At 40.5% G+C, this 18604-nt stretch overlaps 1 protein-coding gene across 1 annotated transcript in view; it reads right to left on the minus strand.

The window, feature by feature from the left end:
* DCX (doublecortin) overlaps positions 1-18604 on the minus strand; it is a 178903-nt gene that overhangs the window by 19121 nt on the left and 141178 nt on the right. The window contains exons 3-4 of the mRNA XM_008158602.3: positions 17866-17968; positions 15767-15904 (exon numbers count right to left, since the gene is read on the minus strand). Of these exons, the coding sequence (XP_008156824.1) occupies positions 15767-15904; positions 17866-17968 (241 nt within the window). The remainder of the gene's footprint in view (positions 1-15766; positions 15905-17865; positions 17969-18604) is intronic.

Here is an 18604-nt window from a genome sequence, read left to right on the forward strand (position 1 = left end):
ACTTCAATGTCTATTTCCTATATCAGGTTAGAGAAATTTTCCATGATTATTTTTTAAATTAGGTTTTCAATTTCTTGCTCTCTTTCTTCTTCATCTGGCACCTCCATAATTCTAATGTTGGTACACTGTGAAGTTGTTCCAGAGACTCCTTAAACTATCCTCATTTTTAAAATTCTTTTTTCATTTGGCTGTTTCTGCTTCCTTCTCTTCCAATTGCTAATTTTTTTCCTCTGCTTCATCTTCTCTACTGGTTATTACCTGTAATGTAATCAGTTAGTGTATTCTTCATTTCTGACTAGTTCTTTTTTATGTTTCCTATCTCAATTTTTATGTTTCCTACCTCTTTACTGAAGTTCTCACTGAGATCATGGAGCATCCTTATAACCAGTGTTTAGAATTCTGCATCTAGTAGATTGTTTGTCTTCATTTTGTTTAATTCTTTTTCTGGAGTTTTATACAGTTCTTTCATTTGTGATATTTTTCTTTGTCTCCTGATTTTGGCTGCCTCCCTTTGCATATTTCAATTAATTAGGTGGAGCTGCTACATCTCCCAGTCTTTATAGATTGGCCTTATGTAATATTATTGTAGGGCCAAGCATCCCCATTCACTCAATCTGGGTGCTTTAAGTATAACTCCTTGTGGTCTGTGTGTACCTTACTGTTATAGTTTAGTCTTGACTGCTGTTCTCACATGAATGGGATGGACTTACTCACAGGCCCATCAGATTTGATAACTGGCTGCCCCACAGCAGAGGAGCTGTTATGCAGGGGCCCAACCCAGGCATTTGCCCTGATTGGGAATTAAACCTGTGACCTCTTGGTTCCTGGGTTGACGCTCAACCACTGAGCCACAACTGTTGGGTTCATCATGGCTTGTTTATATCCTTAGTTATAGGACTTCTGTTCAGATAGATTTCAGGTGGTTTTAAATGATGGTTGTTCTGAGGTTTAGTTGTAATGTTGATGTGATTGTGGGTGTGAGTACCGTGTTTACCTACCTGCTCTTTTGACTGGAAGTCAGTCATATTCTTATTTTTGATGGGAAAACAAGCTTCTTCCAGTTTAGGGGGTAGCAAAGTCAGAATTTGAAAGTGGGTTTCTCTGAGTCTAACACCTATGTGTTTTTTGGTTTGTTTTTAGGTGTTTTTTTTTTTTCCTACACTACTCTTCCATTTTAAAATGAATTTCTTCTAGGACTCCTTCCTATGACAACTTTCTGCTGGGGGGTAGAGAGGAGGGTGAAAATTTGTGGCAGAGAAAAGAGGAACAGGAAAAGGTGAAAGTAAATACCATAACTTACACATATCATTTTGGCTTTTATCCCGCTTAATCTAGTTGACATTAGAAAGTGATCAGCAAAATCTGTGAGTCATCAAACTGACTGGGGGCCATAGACAATATTATGAAACAATAGCAGACAGAGATACCATAACGGCATGTAACTACCCTTATGCCACACATCTCTCTGGGAAGATGGTATCTGTTCCATGTCTGTCACTCCCCTCAGCTTGCACTCCTCAGTTATACAACACAGTTGCCAAGCTTGGCCTAGCACAGTCTTGATTCACTATATTCTCTGAATGATTATGTATGCCTTTGACCCAGTGCTCATCTTTAAATTCTTGGCTCCATCAGAATGGAATAGTAGAAGCATAGACAATTGGTCTGATTTACCTAAATTTATAGGAATTTAAATGTATGGGGAAGATGGATTCCCAAGAGTGAGGAATAGGTGGGGGAAGTCAGTTTCCACATAACAAGGACAGAGTCCAGTTTATTACATGAGAGGCCAATGACAAAGTGTAGTCACCAGCCAGGCAGAGTTGATACTGATTTTCTAGACTATGGATTCCATTGTCTGGAGGCTGGACTGATCCCTAGAAATTAAGATGAACTGTGTATAAAGTGGATGTAAGTAGCCCCAGGTATGGTGGTTAAAAAACTCTCTGGGCAACAAGTTAGAAAGTTCATTATACTTTCTGGCTTCATAGTCACATGGCTAGAATGACATTGGAAGGAAAGGGCCAGCTTGATATCTACTTAACACCCAATTGTTGACTGGAGACCAAAGTGATTTAATGCCCATTCACTTAGCTCTGGCTTTCCCTCCCATTTTAATCCTAACACTTGAACTCAACTCAAAATCAAGCACACTGGTTTTGGTTTTATGTCTATTTTGAAATATTGCTCACTTAAAGCAAGTCCAGTCTACTAAGGAAAGCCATGAAAGTAATTTCAGAGCTGTCTTAATCATTACAGTTGTTTTTTGACAATTGTTTTCAAAACATTTACCACATATACAAGAACTAGTAGCCAGTAATCACTGGTATCCATTTAATCATAAGGATATAGAGGCTCAGAGAGAGTAGGACTTGCTTAAATGCTATAAGACACTTCTTCTCAATGGATGGTGATTTGAGGAATTTGCTCATAGATTCATTTCAAAATTCCCATATGGTCAGTACCTCACATACCTCTCATTGTGACCTTTTAGTGATTGGTTCTCTGTCTTGTCTCCTCTAATTCCCTAATGCCTTGCAGAGGGAGATCTGAATACATAGTTCATCTACTTCCTCAGTTTTTCTCATATTGAGATGCTCTCAGTGTTCCTTCATGCCAGTCTAAAGATATCCTGTACTCTCCCTACATACACAGGGAGTTTTTTTCTGGAAAACCAACCAAGTAGAACCAAGGTGGTTTCAACTTACTTCAGAACAAAGCCAAGACAGAGCCTGTGGTTTTCACACATTCAATCCAAAGAGCTGTTGGGTGGGATGTTTATATTGGTTTGGCTAATTGTTTCTCCTCAGTGGAAAAACTCCAAATATCCATAAATGAAGGAAGCAAGAATTGAGGGCTCAGGGACAGTTCTTCACTAATTTGATCATATGGCTGTTTCTCAGGCCAAATTCAATCATAGTCTGTGAGATACTATAACTTGAATGTTAAATATATTCTTGACAGAGTTTTTGGAGTTCATAGAGTTGTGAATTCTTTCAATAAGGGAGAAAAGTCAGAGTCTTCCTTGTTGCAAAACTAATATATCTACCCATTCCAGCAATTTAACATATACCATTTTCCCACTGTAAGAAGGCTGGGCAAAGTCCAGGATTGCTTTCTCACAACATCTTTCTGATGGGGGTAGGAAGGAGGGAGAAAAGTTGTTTTCTCAGAATAAATGCTCAAATTTATTTCCTTTTGAAGGTGGTTCTGCTGAGAACATGTTTCTGGTGAAGCAAGCCTGCTCACTACTGGTTTTATGCAGCAGGAACCAGAACAAACTGCACTGCTCTTAATTTGTGGAAAGATCACACAATTTGGAATCAGTCAATGTTTTAAGTCCTGGCTTAACCATTTTCTAGACATGTATCCTTGAGTAGAATGTAACCTCTGAGAGTCTGTTTCCACATCTGTAACATTTGAATAAAAAATAATGTGATCTGAATTATTGGTGTTTTGTTTTGAGAATTACATGACTGACTATACATATAATGCTTGGCCAAGTGTGTTAGTACAAAGTAAGTCTTCAATAATGACATCCTCAATTGATATTACTAAGGCAACTACTAGAAATGGAAGGAATTGAGTAACTGTACAAAAAGATCAGCACTGAGTTAGGAAATCCCTTTCCACAATGGATTCACCTATACTGGCTGAAGACTAACTCATTGACTAGCAGTCAGGCATTAGAGGACTGACATTTTTCTCAGTGAAGACTATTACTTCTGGTTTTTGCATTTTATTGTTGTCCTCCCTCAAACACAACCCTTGGCCCTCTGTTTGTCTCTCTTTTTACTCTTTCAGCAATACCATAGTGGGAAAGGGTGTCAATGAGTGCAGTGTGGAACCATTGAAGGCTTTGTAGCAGATAAGTAACACAATGGAAATGGAGTTTTAGGACAAGCAATGTGGTGGCACCAGAACAGATGTTTGAAACAGAGGTACTACTTAGGAGTCTGTGAAATAATCCAGGTATCATATGATTAGTGAAAGGAAGGAACTTCTGTGTGAGTAATGTGTAGATGTTTCAAAGGTTCAATAACAACAATGGCAGCAGTATATGGTGGACATGAAGAATTAAAGAGGGGGAAGAGTCAAAGTATCACCAAGGTGCTGGGCCTGGAGAATAGAATAGAATTGAATCTATTGTGAGACAGGGAGTTGAGGAGAAGAAATCTATTTAATTTTAAGACACATTATATTTGGCTCCTATAAGCAGGATTGTTGGCTAAGCATTAATAAAGATGTCTAGAAGGAAGATAGGGGCCAGAAATGTAGATTTAACAGCCAACTCCCTAAGCCCTGATATGTTATATTCATCACCAACTCTGTTCTATGTTCTGATTTCCCCACCCTGCCTGAAATATGTATTTCCTTACAAATCCTATATAATAAAGAGGTAATATGCAAATTGACCACCACGCCCTCGTATAAGATGGCCGCCCCCATGTGGTCACAAGATGGTCACTACAAGATGGCCAGCAGGGGAGGAAAGTTGGGGTCAACCAGGCCTGCAGGGGAGGGCAGTTGGTGGTGACCTGGCCTGCAGTGGAGGGAGGGCAGTTGGGGGGACCAGGACTGCAGGGGAGGGCAGTTGGGGGTGACCAGGCCTGCAGGGAAGGGTAGTTGCAGGGGAACAGGCCTGCAGGGGAGGGCAGTTGGGGGTGACCATGCCTGCAGGGGAGGGAAGTTAGGGGCAACCAGACAGGCAGGGGAGGGTAGTTGGGGAGGGGGGACCAGGTCTGCAGGGGAGAACAGTTGGGGGAGACCAAGCTTGTAAGGGAGGGCAGTTAGGGGTGACCAAGCTGGCAGGCTGGCAGGGGAGGGCAGTTAAGGGTGATCGGGTCAGCAGGGAAGCAGTTAGGCATCAATCAGGCTGGCAGGGGAGTGGTTAGGGGGTGATCAGGCTGGCAGGCAGAAGCGGTTAGGGGCAATCAGGCAGGCAGGCAGTTGAGCGGTTAAGAGCCAGCAGTGCCTGATTGTGAGAGGGATGTTCAACTGCCTGTTTAGGCCCAATCCTACAGGGGTCCCAGATTGGAGAGGGTGCAGGCTGGGCTGAGGGACACAAATTTCGTGCACCAGGCCTCTAGTTGAAATATAACTCCCCAGAGTTTCAGTCAAGATGGAAATGCTATACCAGTATGTAAATGCTGTACTAGTCTCCTCCCACAACTACATCAAAATGATACTAAGCTACACAACAACCATCATTCAATACCACCTGAATTCTAGCTGAACAGAAATTCTACAACTAATGATATGCAGAAGAAGCCATGAGGAGACTGGTAGAAGAAGCAAAGATGCTGAGCAGGTTGGTCCTACACCCCCATGTGGCAGTTAAAAATCAGGAGGGATATCTCTGCTGCAGAAGCCCACTGAGAAGTGAGGGGTCCCAGGCCCATACCAGCTTTCCCAGCTCAGGATTCTAGAGCTGGGAAGAGAAGTTTCCATAACTTATGGATGTAAAAACCATCAGAAATTGTGGCTGACTGAGATGAAGGGCTTCTGGAGTCCCAGGTGTTCCTTTTAAAAGGCACAGACCTACTGGGATTTACTTGCTCTGAGCCTCAGTGCTAGGATGGCAGCTCAAAAGGCACCAGGCACTTAAATGTCTGGTTTCAGGATGAGGGCCGGAGGGGCAGCTTTCTCCCAGACAGGAGTGCTGGCAGAAGCCATTGGTTTTTTGTTTGTTTGTTTTACTGAGCTCCCAACCCCCTGCAAGTTCAGGCAGGCAATATATCTGAGTCTCCATAAACTTGGCTAACAGACTTCCTGGTGATTCCCTGAGACCTTGCCCCACCCACTGTGTGGATGCACCCAAGCCGCTGCTAGTGGCTTTTCCATACAAATGGCCTGTCTTGGCTCATGCTGTTGACTTTCCCAAAATCTCTCAGACATTCACAAACTCTAAAGAAGCAGTGTCTGGACTCAGCATGCCCGTATCTCTCCTAAGCAGCCTGAAGCTGGGCACTAAAGGCAGCTGGCCTCAATTCACAGGTTACCTCTCCCAGGCACCTCCAAACCCAGCACAAGTGGCAACCATCTGCAGATCACTTTGTAGCTTATATCAGGTGATCTCATTCAGGGCACTGGTAGTGACTGACTTTGGTCTTCACCTCCTAAGAGGCCCCAGAATGACATACCCACTGGTCAGCTTTAAACCACACCAGAGTGCCACCCAACCACCTCCACAAATGCCACACTCTAAGAGCACTAGAGCCCTGCTAATGTGAATCCTGCTCTGTAGGGTCAGCCTCTGCACATCAGCTCCTCCAGTATAGTCATGGCCAGTCCTCACATTGAATCAGCCTGAGGCTCAATCCTTTCCATTGATGTGCCAATAGCAATCACGGCTCAACTACAACAGGAGGGTACAAACAATCCACAGAAAAGACACACCTGAAGCACCCAGCAAAGGTGACCAATGAGGTTGTGCCAGTGGGCCCCACAGCATACCTACTACATAAGACCATTCTATCAAAACTGGGAGCCAAAGCAGCTTTAATACATAAAACCAAACACAGAAAGGCAGTCAAAATGAGAAGACAAAGAGATGTCCCAAATAAAAGAACAAAACAAAACTCCAGAAAAAGAACTAAATAAAATGGAGATAAGCAATCTACCAGATGCAGAGTTCAAAACACTGGTTATAAGGGTGCTAAATAATCTCAGTAAGAACTTCTATAAAGAGATAGGAAACATAAAATGGAGATAGAAAACATAAAATAGAACCAGTCAGAAATGAAGAATACACTAACTGAAATGAAGAATGCATTATAGGTAATCACCAGTAGAGAAGATAAAGCAGAGGATAAAATCAGCAATTTGGAAGAGAAGGAAGCAGAAAACACTCAATTAGAACAGCAAAAAGAAAAAAAAAAGGAACCACTTATAAATGAAGAAAGTTTAAGGGGCCTCTGGGACAACATCAAGCATATCAACATTTGCATCACAGGGGTACCAGAAAGAAAAGAGAGAGCACAAGGAATTGAAAACCTAATTAAAGAAATATGATGGAAAACTTTCTTAAACTGGCCAAGGAAATAGACATACAAGTTCAGGAAGTACAGAGAGTCTCAAATACAATGAACCCAAAGAGGCCCACACCAAGATATATCATAAAAAAGATACATAAAATTCCAAAGGTTAAAGACAAAGAAAAAATATTAAAACCAGCAAAAGAAAAGCAGTTAGTTACCTACTAGGGAGCTCCCATAATACAGCTGATTTCTCAACAGAAACTTTGCAAGAGGGATTGTCAAGAAATATTCAAAGTGATGAAAAGAAAGGACCTACAACCAAGATTATTCTACCCAGCAGAGCTATCATTTATAATGGAAGGACAGATAAAGAGTTTCCCAGACAAGACAAAGCTAAAGGAGTTCATCACAACCAAACCAGTATTAGGGGCTTATTGAAGAAGAAGAAGAAGAAGAAGAAGAAGAAGAAGAAGAAGAAGAAGAAGAAGAAGGAAGGAGGAGGAGGAGGACGAGGAGGAGGAGGAAGAAGAGGAAGAGGAGGAGGAGGAGAAAAAAATCCTATCTAATAATAGACAAATATGCAAATTGACCACACCTTCGACACACCCACAAGCCACGCCCACAAGCCACGCCCACCATCCAATCAGAGCGAGTATGCAAATTAACCCAAACCAAGATGGCTACAGCCACAGAGAGCAAGGTTTCCTAGGTAACAGAGGAAGCCAAGCTTTCCGCCTGCCCTTGCCAGGCCTAAGCCTCCACTCAAGCTACAAAGTTTCAATTATAGAAGGTAAACAAATTCAAACAAATGGCGGCAGAATGGAGCTTGAGAGAGCAAGCCAGGATTGCCGCCGGCAACAGGGGAAGCAAAGCTTTCCGCACACCCTGGCCGGGCCCACCCGCTTAAGGCAACAAAGTTTCAATTATAACCCCAACAAAAGTGGCTGCTGCTCCGGAGGGAGCCCCAGGCTTGGCTCCGCTCCAGGCTACAAAGTTTCAATTGTAGAAGGAAAATAAATTCCAGATACCAGGGCCTCTGCTTGGGTTGCCAGGGGGCGTGGCTGACCTGCAAACCACCACAGGCCCCTCGCTCAGGCCGCCCCACACCCCAAGGGAACCCCACCCTGATCAGGGACACCCTTCAGGGCAAACCAGCTGGCCCCCACTCCTGCACCAGGCCTCTATCCTATCTAATAAAAGAGTAATATGCAGATTGACCATCACTGCAACGCACAATATAGCTGCCCCCATGTGGTCAAAGATCCTGCCCCCATGTGGACACAAGATGGCCACTACAAGATGGCCAGCAGGAGAGGACAGTTGGGAGGCACCCGGCCTGCAAGGGAGGGTAGTTGAGAGGGACCAGGCCTGCAAGGGAGGGCAGTTGAGAGGGACCAGGCTTGCAAGGGAGGGCAGTTGGAGATGATCACCCCTGCAGGAGAGGGCAGTTAGGGGTGACCAGGCCGGCAGAGGAGGGAAGTTGGGGGCAAACAGGCTGGCAGGGGAGCAGTTAAGCATCAACCAGGCTGGCAGCGGAGTGGTTAGGGGGTGATCAGGCTGGCAAGCAGAAGTGGTTAGGGGCAATCAGGAAGGCAGGCAGGCAAGCAGTTGGGAGCCAGCAGTTCTGGATTGTGAGAGGGATGTCCACTGGGATCGGGCCTAAATGGGCAGTCGGACATCCCTCGAGGGGTCCCATATTGGAGAGGGTACAGGCTGGGCTGAGGGACAACCCCCTCTCCGTGCATGAATTTTGTGCACCGGGCTTCTAGTATATATATAATAAAATAGCCCTAATTATGCATCTATTAACAAATACTTTAAATATAAATGGATTAAATGCTCTAATAAAAATATAGGGTGACTGAATGGATTAAAAACAAACATAACCCTTAAATATGTTGTCTATAAGAGACTCACTTCTAATCAAAAGAAACACAAAGGCTAAAAGAAAAGGCATGAAGAATGATATTTCACAAAAACGGAAATGAATTGAAAAAAAAACTGAGGTAGCAGTAGTTACATCATACAAAATAGACTTTAAAAACAAATGCCATAACAAGAGACTAAGAAGCACTCAGTAATTACACTTCTGGGTATTTATACAAAGAAACCCAAACCATTAATTTGAGAAGACATATACATCCATATATTTATTATAACATTATTTACAATAGCCAATATATGGAAGCAAGCTAAGTGTCCATCTCTATGTAAATGGATAAAGAAGTAGTGGTGCATATATACAATGGAATATGACTGAGCCATAATAAAGAATGAAATCTTGCCATCTGCAGCAACATAGATGGACCTAGAGAATATTGTGCCAAGTGAAATAAGTCAGATAAAGACAAATGCCATATGATTTCACTTATATGTGGAATCTAAAAAAATAAATAACCAAACAGAAACAACTCATAGAAATAGGACATTTTGGTGGTGGTCAGATGGGAGGGGGTTTGGTTGGCTGGATGAAAAAGTTGAAGGGATTGAGAAGAACAAGTTGTTAGTCACAAAATAGTCATGGGGTATAAATTACAGCATATGGAATATAGTAAATAATATTGTAATAACTATGTATAGTGTTAAATGGGTACAAGTTTTGTCAGGGTTATAAGTATGTAGTCACTGTGTTGTACACGGGAAACCAATATAATATCGCATGTCAACAGTAACTGAAAAATAAAGAAAGTATTTTTTTAAAAAGAAATATAACTCTCCTTAGAGCTCCAGTTCTTTCAGGAAGCCTTCCTTTAGCACCCAAGCCCCTGATGAGCTCATTTTTCCATTATACTTCCTGTATTTCTCATTCACTTGGCATTTAAATAAACCATTGCCATTAACTCAAATTTAGTACCATAGTGCAATAGTTAAATTGTGGACTGTGGAGCCAGATTGCCTTGGTTCAAATCGTAGTGCTACCACTTCCTAGCTGTGTGAACCTGGGAAGGTGACTTAACTTTTGTAAGCCTTAGTTTCTTTATCTTCAAAGTGGGAATAATAGTACCTTTCTCATAAGGTTGTTGTAAAGATTAAAATAGTTAATACAGGTAAAGTAATTAGAACAGTTGCTTGGCACATAATAACTATACAATTAATTATTTGTAGAAAAATTTTGTTTAATTTATATGACTACTGGCTCCCCAAATAAATTATAAATTGCTTAGTGACAGGGAATTTGTCTTATAATTTCTTTTCTTCATAGCACCTAGTACTACTAGGTACACTATCAAACCGAAATCCCAGGATGTGTCAGGATGCTACAAGGGGGTCAATATGATTGCATCCTATGCCATGTGGGGTACTAAATGTCCCCCATTATACTGCTTCATTCAACCATTTCATTAGAGGCTCTTCCGTGACAATGAGAAAGTTGCCATAGATATAGGGCAGTTCTTCCATTTAAACTAGATATAAGCTGTGGTTTTAGAAAGAATAAGAATGGGGATGAGAGAGGGGAAGTTGTTCTTTTCACATAGCTTTGCCAAGGGTACCAGTTCCCTTTGGTGTGATAGTAGGGGAATTGATGAAATATCCCACCACCTACTCCCCACATCCTATGCCTGGAGTTGAGAGAAGATGGAACAAAGCAGAGAAGCAAGAAACACCCAACAGAGACCCTTCTTTTCACCATTCTGGAGCTTCCACACCCTGCCTCAGGTACACTGCAAGGATTGCCTTCCAGACCTTGGCTCTTGGGTACTAAATAGTTGTGTGACATTGGGAAGATCACAGATAATAAATTTCTTTATATTTTAGTTTCCCATATAAAGAAATGGATTAATTATACTTATCCAACCTAACTCATGGTACTAACACCATGAGTGACAAATGAGGTGACAGATTTGGAAATATTTTGCAAAGCACAGAGCATTTAATTCATGTAGGAGATCATTATTTTGGACCTTTCTTAGATAAAGAAGAAAAGCATAGGCATTCTGTTGTCTAATATAGTATCCATTAGTCATATGTGGCTATTGAACATTTGAAGTGTGGCTAGTTTGAACTGAGATATGCTGTGAGTGTAATATATAACACAATTTCAAAGAATGTAAATATTTTGTTATAATTTCTTACATTGATTAAATGTTGAAATTTTAATATTGTGGACAAACTGAGTAAAAGAAAATATATTATCAAAACTAATTTCCACTGTTTCTTCTTTGAACTTTCTAACAGTGGCTACTAGAAAATGGAAAATTAGATACAAGGCTTGCATTTGTGGTTTGTATCATATTCCTATTGGACAGACTAGTCGAGACAGTCACATCCAGGAAGGTCAGAAGAACAATGTCCCTCCATTTTAAGCAACTGAAAGCAGTCTTTTCAGTGCAGAAGAGAAAGACTAGCAAATACAATTCTCCCATGGACCCCTTCCAGCCCGCCCGCCCCCCCCAATGTTGTTTTGTGTCCCTTGACTATCCCTTTCAAAGTATGTATATTTCAGTAGAGAAGCCATTCTTTTTTGGGAGTTTGGGAACAGAAAAAAGTTGACTCTCAGGAATTGGTGCATATAGGTTGGGGGAAGGGGGTTGGGACCATTGTAGCTATGATAATGATAATGATTTACTGTTGAAGAATAGTAAACTAATTATGACATTACAATTTGCTCATCCTACCAGGGTGGAAAATTAGCTTCCTTGGAGGGAGAGAGAGAGAGAAAAAGGAAGGAAGGAAGGAAGGAAGGAAGGAAGGAAGGAAGGAAGGAAGGAAGGAAGGAAGGAAGGAAGGAAGGAAGGGAGAGTAAAGATTCCTTCCCAGCAACTTTGTCCTTTTAATTTAATTCAATTGGAGCTAGTTGCATGAAGGGAAAAATTAATACATTAATGGCAGAAATGGAAACAGACACACTAGAAATGTCTTCCTTTAGTTCTGAAGCCAGGCTCACCTCTCCTCCATCAAAGTGGCAAGTCTTGGGTTAAAATGGCAAATGTGGCTGGCACTACACAAGTTTGCTTTAAACATCCCATAGAAGTGAGCCTCCTAGGCTCAGATTTTCTCTGCTGACCACAGTCTCTTGGCTTACTTTAAATACAGACATGGCTAACAGGACTTGGAGTCTGAGTCCATCATCTATGCCCAGTGAGAATGAGCTCCTTATAGAAATATAATAGTAAATCCTTCGTAAACTCCAATTTAGGACTTAACAACAGACATTCCATATGGGGCAAACTCAGTATCAGCATAAGTAGGTAGGGATTGAACTCAAAGAGAATAAAGTAGAAGGATTTTGATTTATTTAGAGGCAGAACAGGAAAGAGACAATTAAGTAGTAAGGAATAAGGATTCAAATTATGATGTAAATTACAGACCAAATAGCATCAATTTACTAAACCTCAAGTCAAACTGAACCTAGATATTAACTGAACCATGAATTGGACCAAATATATATATTTGAAAAATCAATCAAACATATTCAAACCAGAATCAAAGCTATATATTTTCTAATAGAACATAAAAACATTCCTTTAACTGAACCTGAACTGAGCCAATATTTCATTTGTTTTGAGTCCCTGTTAAAGAGGAACATGTTTTGCTTTCATTTGCCATCAAAGGAAGGTAGTTAAAACTCCTTGGAAGTGGCTTATCTTCCACAACTTTTGGTTATTCAGGTTAAATGAAGGAATGTGAATCCATCCACAAGTCCCAGATTCAAGACAGACTAACATAGGATGGAAACATGGTGGTATTACCATATTCTATAAAAGAACAAAGCATATCAGACCTACCCAATGGTAATGTTCTTTGGTTAAATGTATATTAACCTGCATATGTTCCTTACTAACAGCTCAGAAAAATCTTGACACTATGAAATAATTATTTCTTCTTAATGCCTGTAAGGGGAAATTTACACTAATGCAAAATTGTGTTGGCTATACCTCATCCTTCTGGTTCTATGATTCTGATTCTATGGAAGCTATTTGTACAACTATGTCAAATCCAAACCTTATCTAAAATACTGTTTTGCCTGAGATCATTTTGCCCCATGGAATGTTCACTGACTGGATTCTCTGAACTTGTCTCTAAACAAACTGCCATGTAATGGGCAAGGTTATATAACATAGATCATTTTACTCCTTGGGGCTGAAATCATGTGAAGACCCTAGACCATCATTTGAGATGAAGCCAAATGTCCTGGAAATTTCCAAGGATGCTGACTAGATTGGAGTTAAGCTTCACTTATGTTCATGAACTATCTGAAAGGAAAATTTAAATTTTCACTACTGAGACCACTTTAGATTTTATATTTGTAGGGAAAGAGAATAGGGGCTGCTTGTAATTCTGAAATCTACCAAGTCCCCCTTTCCTTCCTCAAATTAGTTACTCTGTTTATTTTGTATCTGTGACTATATCCTCATCCTTTCCCTTCAGCAAGTGAGCTCTGAAGGAGCAAGAACATATCTTGTGAACAAAGCTTGGGTTGAGATCTAGTATAACTCCTTTCAGCTTGACAAATATTCACTGAGTCCTTGTGCATTCCTGATCTGTCTCTAATATCTTGGAATCAGTGACAGGTATTTTTTATAGAAGGGACATTCTGTAGGTAGCACGCTGAAGATCAATGATTTGACATGCTTAAATTGTGTTTAATTACAAGTGGTTGGTTCATGTGTGCTGTGTAACACAATTGGATACAGTATTCAAATAAAAGCCTTTTACTTCAAGCTGCTGTTTCCTCAGCATTTCTAACTCATGAGTTGTGTGGTAGTTTAAAAATAGGTTCGTAAATTATTTGATACTCCTCCCTGCAAGAGTTGGAGCCTGATTCCCCGCTCCTTGAATGTAGGCTGGACTTAGATATTGCTTCTAATGAATAGACTACAACAGATGTGACAGTTTGTGGCTTTGTTCATTCTCTTGAATGAACAGTCTGGGTGAAGATCTGCAAGAGCCATCTTGGAAGTGGATCCTACAGTCCCAGTTGAGCCTTCAGATGACTACAGTCCCAGCCTACACCTTAACTACAACTACAGGAGAGATCCTGGGCCAGATAAGACCACCTAGCTAAGCCACAAAAAATTCATGACCCACAGAAACTGAGATAAAAATGTATATTTTCTAAGCCACTCAGATTTGGGGCAATTTGTTTCATAGCAAGAAATAAGTAATACAGGTTATAAGTCTCAGAAATAACCTGTGAGATTTCCAAAAAAAATGACTAACTAAGTGATTATTTCCAGACTTTATGATCTTGATAGTGTTTGAAATCATTTTTTGCAAGACTTTGCTTAGAATATGTACAAACAATCTCATTTTCAATCCAAGTGTTAAAATCTATTTCCTTGTAGTTTGAACAATATGAATTTGTTTAAATGGATTCATGTGCTATTCTGTACACTTAACCAAAATATCACCAAACACATGCATTTTTATTCTTTCAGCAAACATTACTTAAATGCTTACTGCATCTCTAGCATCATGCTGGGTGAAAGAGGTGCTCTTATGTGTCCAGTCATTCATAAGCATTACTTGAGCATCTACTAGAGGCCAGGCACTGTGCTAGGCACTGAAGACACAAAAAGGAACATGATACCTGGCTCTTGAGGGGCCCAGTATTTAGTTGAGTAAGTAAACAGGTAAATACATACTATTTGCATGCTATGATAATTCAGAGAACAGAACAACTATCTTTGTGAGGTGTTGAAGGATGAATAGGTGTTTTCAAACAAAGAAGGGTGGTTTAGTAAAGGGGTAGCATTCCAGGTACAGGGGAACAACGTGTGCAAACATATGGAAATATGGGAAGCTTAAAGTGCCTCTTCACAGTTTAGTTCCTTCTTCCTGAAAATAAAGAGATGACTGGTGACATGCATATTTCTAGCATTGTGAGGCCAGCATGACAGGCTGGTTTTCTAGACTACAGGCATTTCAAGACAATAGGCTGCTCAAGAAAATTGAAGGAGAGAGAAAAGGTGCTTATGATCTGTGCTCAAAGGTTCTCAAGCTGTAATTCTCCTGGTAATCCCTGAGCCTTGGGAGGATAATTGTGTAAGTTCTTCAGGACCATATATTTTCCTTACCATGAACAACTCAAATTGTCTGTTCATGAGTCCATTAAGCTTCCAAACTCAGACTTCTATGGCCTTTTGCCTTTTAGAACAGCATCCTGTGGGTGTAAGACTTCATACCAGAACATAAACCAACATATTCCTGCCTTCATCAGTAAAATCATGCTATGAAAAAAGAGTCAGCTGAAGTAAATGGGTTGCTCAATGGCATGATTTACATTTGGCACAAGCTCCTAAACTTGTCATAGAGTGATAAATTGTTCATGGGTTGGCAGTGATCCATAGACCACATTTTTTTTTATCACTCACTATTCACTAGATAAAAATCCTATATGACAAATCTCTTTGTTTCACTTCAGGACCTGGCTTATATTTTCTTTTCTAATTGTGAAAATAATGCAATTTATCTTGTTTCCTTTTTTGTTTTGAATTCTATAAAGTTCAAAGTCAAATTTGAAACTCAAATGCATCAATTATGTTGACACTTTTAGGTGGCATTTTTTGAATTCTTGTTTTTGTTTCTGATTTTTATTTCAAATTTATGTGTGACAATTATGGCAAAATAGGCCAGATTTCTTGAGTAGAATCCACTTGAGTAGAATCAGGGCCATGTGTGTGTCTCCATGATTCCAAACAAGTTGAATTGTTTAGACTATGAATTTATAGAATTGATATCATGGAGACACAATGGTGTTCATGAGGGACTCATTCCTCTTCATGCAGAGGGTACTGGCCTCTGTAAATGAAGTCATTATACACAGTTAAGAGAAGAACACTCACCGTCTTGGTCGTTACCTGAGTCAGCTGGAGACTTGCTCCGGCGCATGGGGCCAGGGCTCTTGGCTGAACTCTTCAGAGGCGTTGGGGATGCCTTGGGGCCAGCTGTGGCTGAAGGGTTTCCTTTCATGACTCGGCATTCTGGTGGAAAAAGACACAGACAGCTTACTGGAGCTAGGGGAGGACCGAGGCTGGGCATATTAACAACCTCTGGAAGCTGGAATAACCACCACAGGTCAAAGCACTGAATGGCTTAGGTCCAAAAGGTGGTCCTCATTTTTTGAAAAAATGATGTTTCTGGAGAGGGAGACAGTGGAGAAACTGTCAAAAGTCACCTGGGATAAACCAGGTGCTTACATCCCTGCATTATGGAAACAAGGGAAAGAGTTAAGAAGCAGGTTGGATAGGTCATTAATTAACTCAATCATTTGTGGACAAGCAAGTCATGTCTCAGAATAGCACCTGTTGACATAATTAATATCCTTGGAGAAGAGATTGTCAGCTTAGAGGTTGTAATCACACAGATGAAACATTTACAAGTAATTTAAATTTTATTGTTTATTACATGTCATGTATTGTGATAGGCATATTTGGGATGTCATGTGATTTTATAAATAAGCACTACTACCATCACCACTATCTTGCATCTATAGAGTTCTTTTTTTAGTTTAAATACACATACGTTATCATAACCCCCTCTGCTGATTTAATGAATAAATGGGCCAGCAGTGACTCTGCCACTGGGAACTTACAGAAAGCTAGTGGGTGTGTGGGAGAGTCTGCCAAATGTTCCTGCTATGGCCCCAACCCCAGTCTGACACATTTGGGGCACCCTTTCTATTTAGGTCACTCAGCATCCCTATTATGGCAATTTTGGGCACTTATTGTGTTAATGTATTAGAATGAGTATTATACTAATTTTACTGATAAGAATACAAAAAGCTTAAGCCTCTTGCTTAGGACCACAAAGCAAGAAAATAGCAGAACAAGGACTAAAAGCCAAGTCTTTTGAGTCCCCGTCTAGTGTTCTTTCTACTCTATTTTATAGACTTTTGAACCTTGTGCTGCTCAGAGTAGAAACAAACAGCTTAACAAAGGTTAGTTTTTTTCTTTGGATACCACCTTGTCACCTTCTACTTAAAGATACATTGAAATATCATTTACCCAGAAAGAATAGTGGACCTTTTCTGGTAAATTAAGATTATTTTAGGAAACTCAATTAAGCAGAAAGCTCATTCTTGTTTTGATTGATGAACTTCAGTTATCACAGTCCAGGGCTAGAGATATAGAAGGTATATGAAAATGGACATAGCCTGGAATTTGTTTAGCTATTTTATGGTCATTTGCCTCTTCTCAAAGGAAACAAAGTAGAAATGCCACCTCTTTCAGGGTCCTTGTCATTTAAGTTGTTTGTAAAGTCTGTATTAGTACAATTCAGTTTGTTTTTCTCACTCTCTACTCCTCATAAGTGGGAAATATCCTTTGAATGTGTCTTTCCATTTGGATCATATCTTAAACCTGATGTTGTGTGAGCTAAATTACATTAATTTACATCTGGAGCTTAGACTCAGAAAAGGGAGATGGGCAGATGTTTCACCTCCTTCCAGAGATTAACAGCCCTCTGGACTCTTGAGTCAAAAAGCAGAGGGAATGGGGCAGCAAACCAAGGTGATTAAAGGAGAAAGTTTTTATAGTAAGAAAACAGGGGGGAATTTAAGATAGAATCACTAACATGGGCCAAATAGCTAGAGGTGTTGACTAGAAAAAATGCATGCATAGAATATCCAACTTGACTCCAAATGTTCCTTCCCGTGGTCTGATTGTACCTGTCAGCCCATGTGACACAATATGTGTTTTAAGAAATATGGTCACTTTTGGGGTAGAGAGTGAGTCTTAATGAGTTTGGATGGTGGGCATCTGGGACATCCAATTAACCTTTCATTTAGTGACTCATGTTTCCAAAAATACAAAAGAAAGACTAACAATATTTTCCCTTTAGAGAGCATGAATGGATGTGCTCCAGGCCATATGAACCCATGGAAACCCTAAGGGACATAATGAGAGAGAACAATAGAGCAATAAAATCCAGTGACTGTGCTTACCATTTTCATCCAGAGAAAAGTCATCCTGAGCATAGCGAAATTTTTCAGGACCACAGGCAATAAATACATCGTCATCACCAAAGAAATCATGGAGACAGGTTACCTATGGAGAAAGCAGAATCATTGGATTGCTATTGGATGGCCTTATGGCAATTAAATTTATAGCATGCTGGCAGAGGGGGGAAATCACATCTGAGCCATTATTTCTAGCACCAGGGATCTTCTTTTTCTCAAAACAATAGGCTCAGAGTCTGTACACAGCCCCTAATGGGTAAAGACATACTGAATGCCATTGTCTTTCCATTTTTCATGGTAACCTTGTATCAAGAGTAACTTTGGAACCATGTCCAAATGGAATACCCTCTGAACAAAAGTCAACAAGCATATGGCCTTACAAATGTTACCTTTCCTTAGAGACACAGAGATGACAGAGTAATCCTAGCCCAACTCTGGGGCCAGGGGTCTGGGTCAAGGGTCTAGAACAAGACAGGTAAGAAAGATCTTCTTAAGCATGTGGTGGAGAGGCTGTGACTGACTGAGAGGGGAAAGTTCCTCTCTTTATCATTTTCATTAGTTTTAAAAGAAGGATATCAATTCTTAACTTCTTTGCCCCCCCTCCAAATTGAACTTGTGTTAAAAATGGACCCAGAATCTGGTCAAGGCCCAGAATACCATTCCTTCCTGAAGAACAAGAAGGGGGAAACTGTCCTGACCACTTAAAACCTAATCAAGAGCAATG

Source organism: Eptesicus fuscus, chromosome 1, assembly GCF_027574615.1.
Source record: "Eptesicus fuscus isolate TK198812 chromosome 1, DD_ASM_mEF_20220401, whole genome shotgun sequence".
Lineage (NCBI taxonomy): Eukaryota > Metazoa > Chordata > Mammalia > Chiroptera > Vespertilionidae > Eptesicus > Eptesicus fuscus.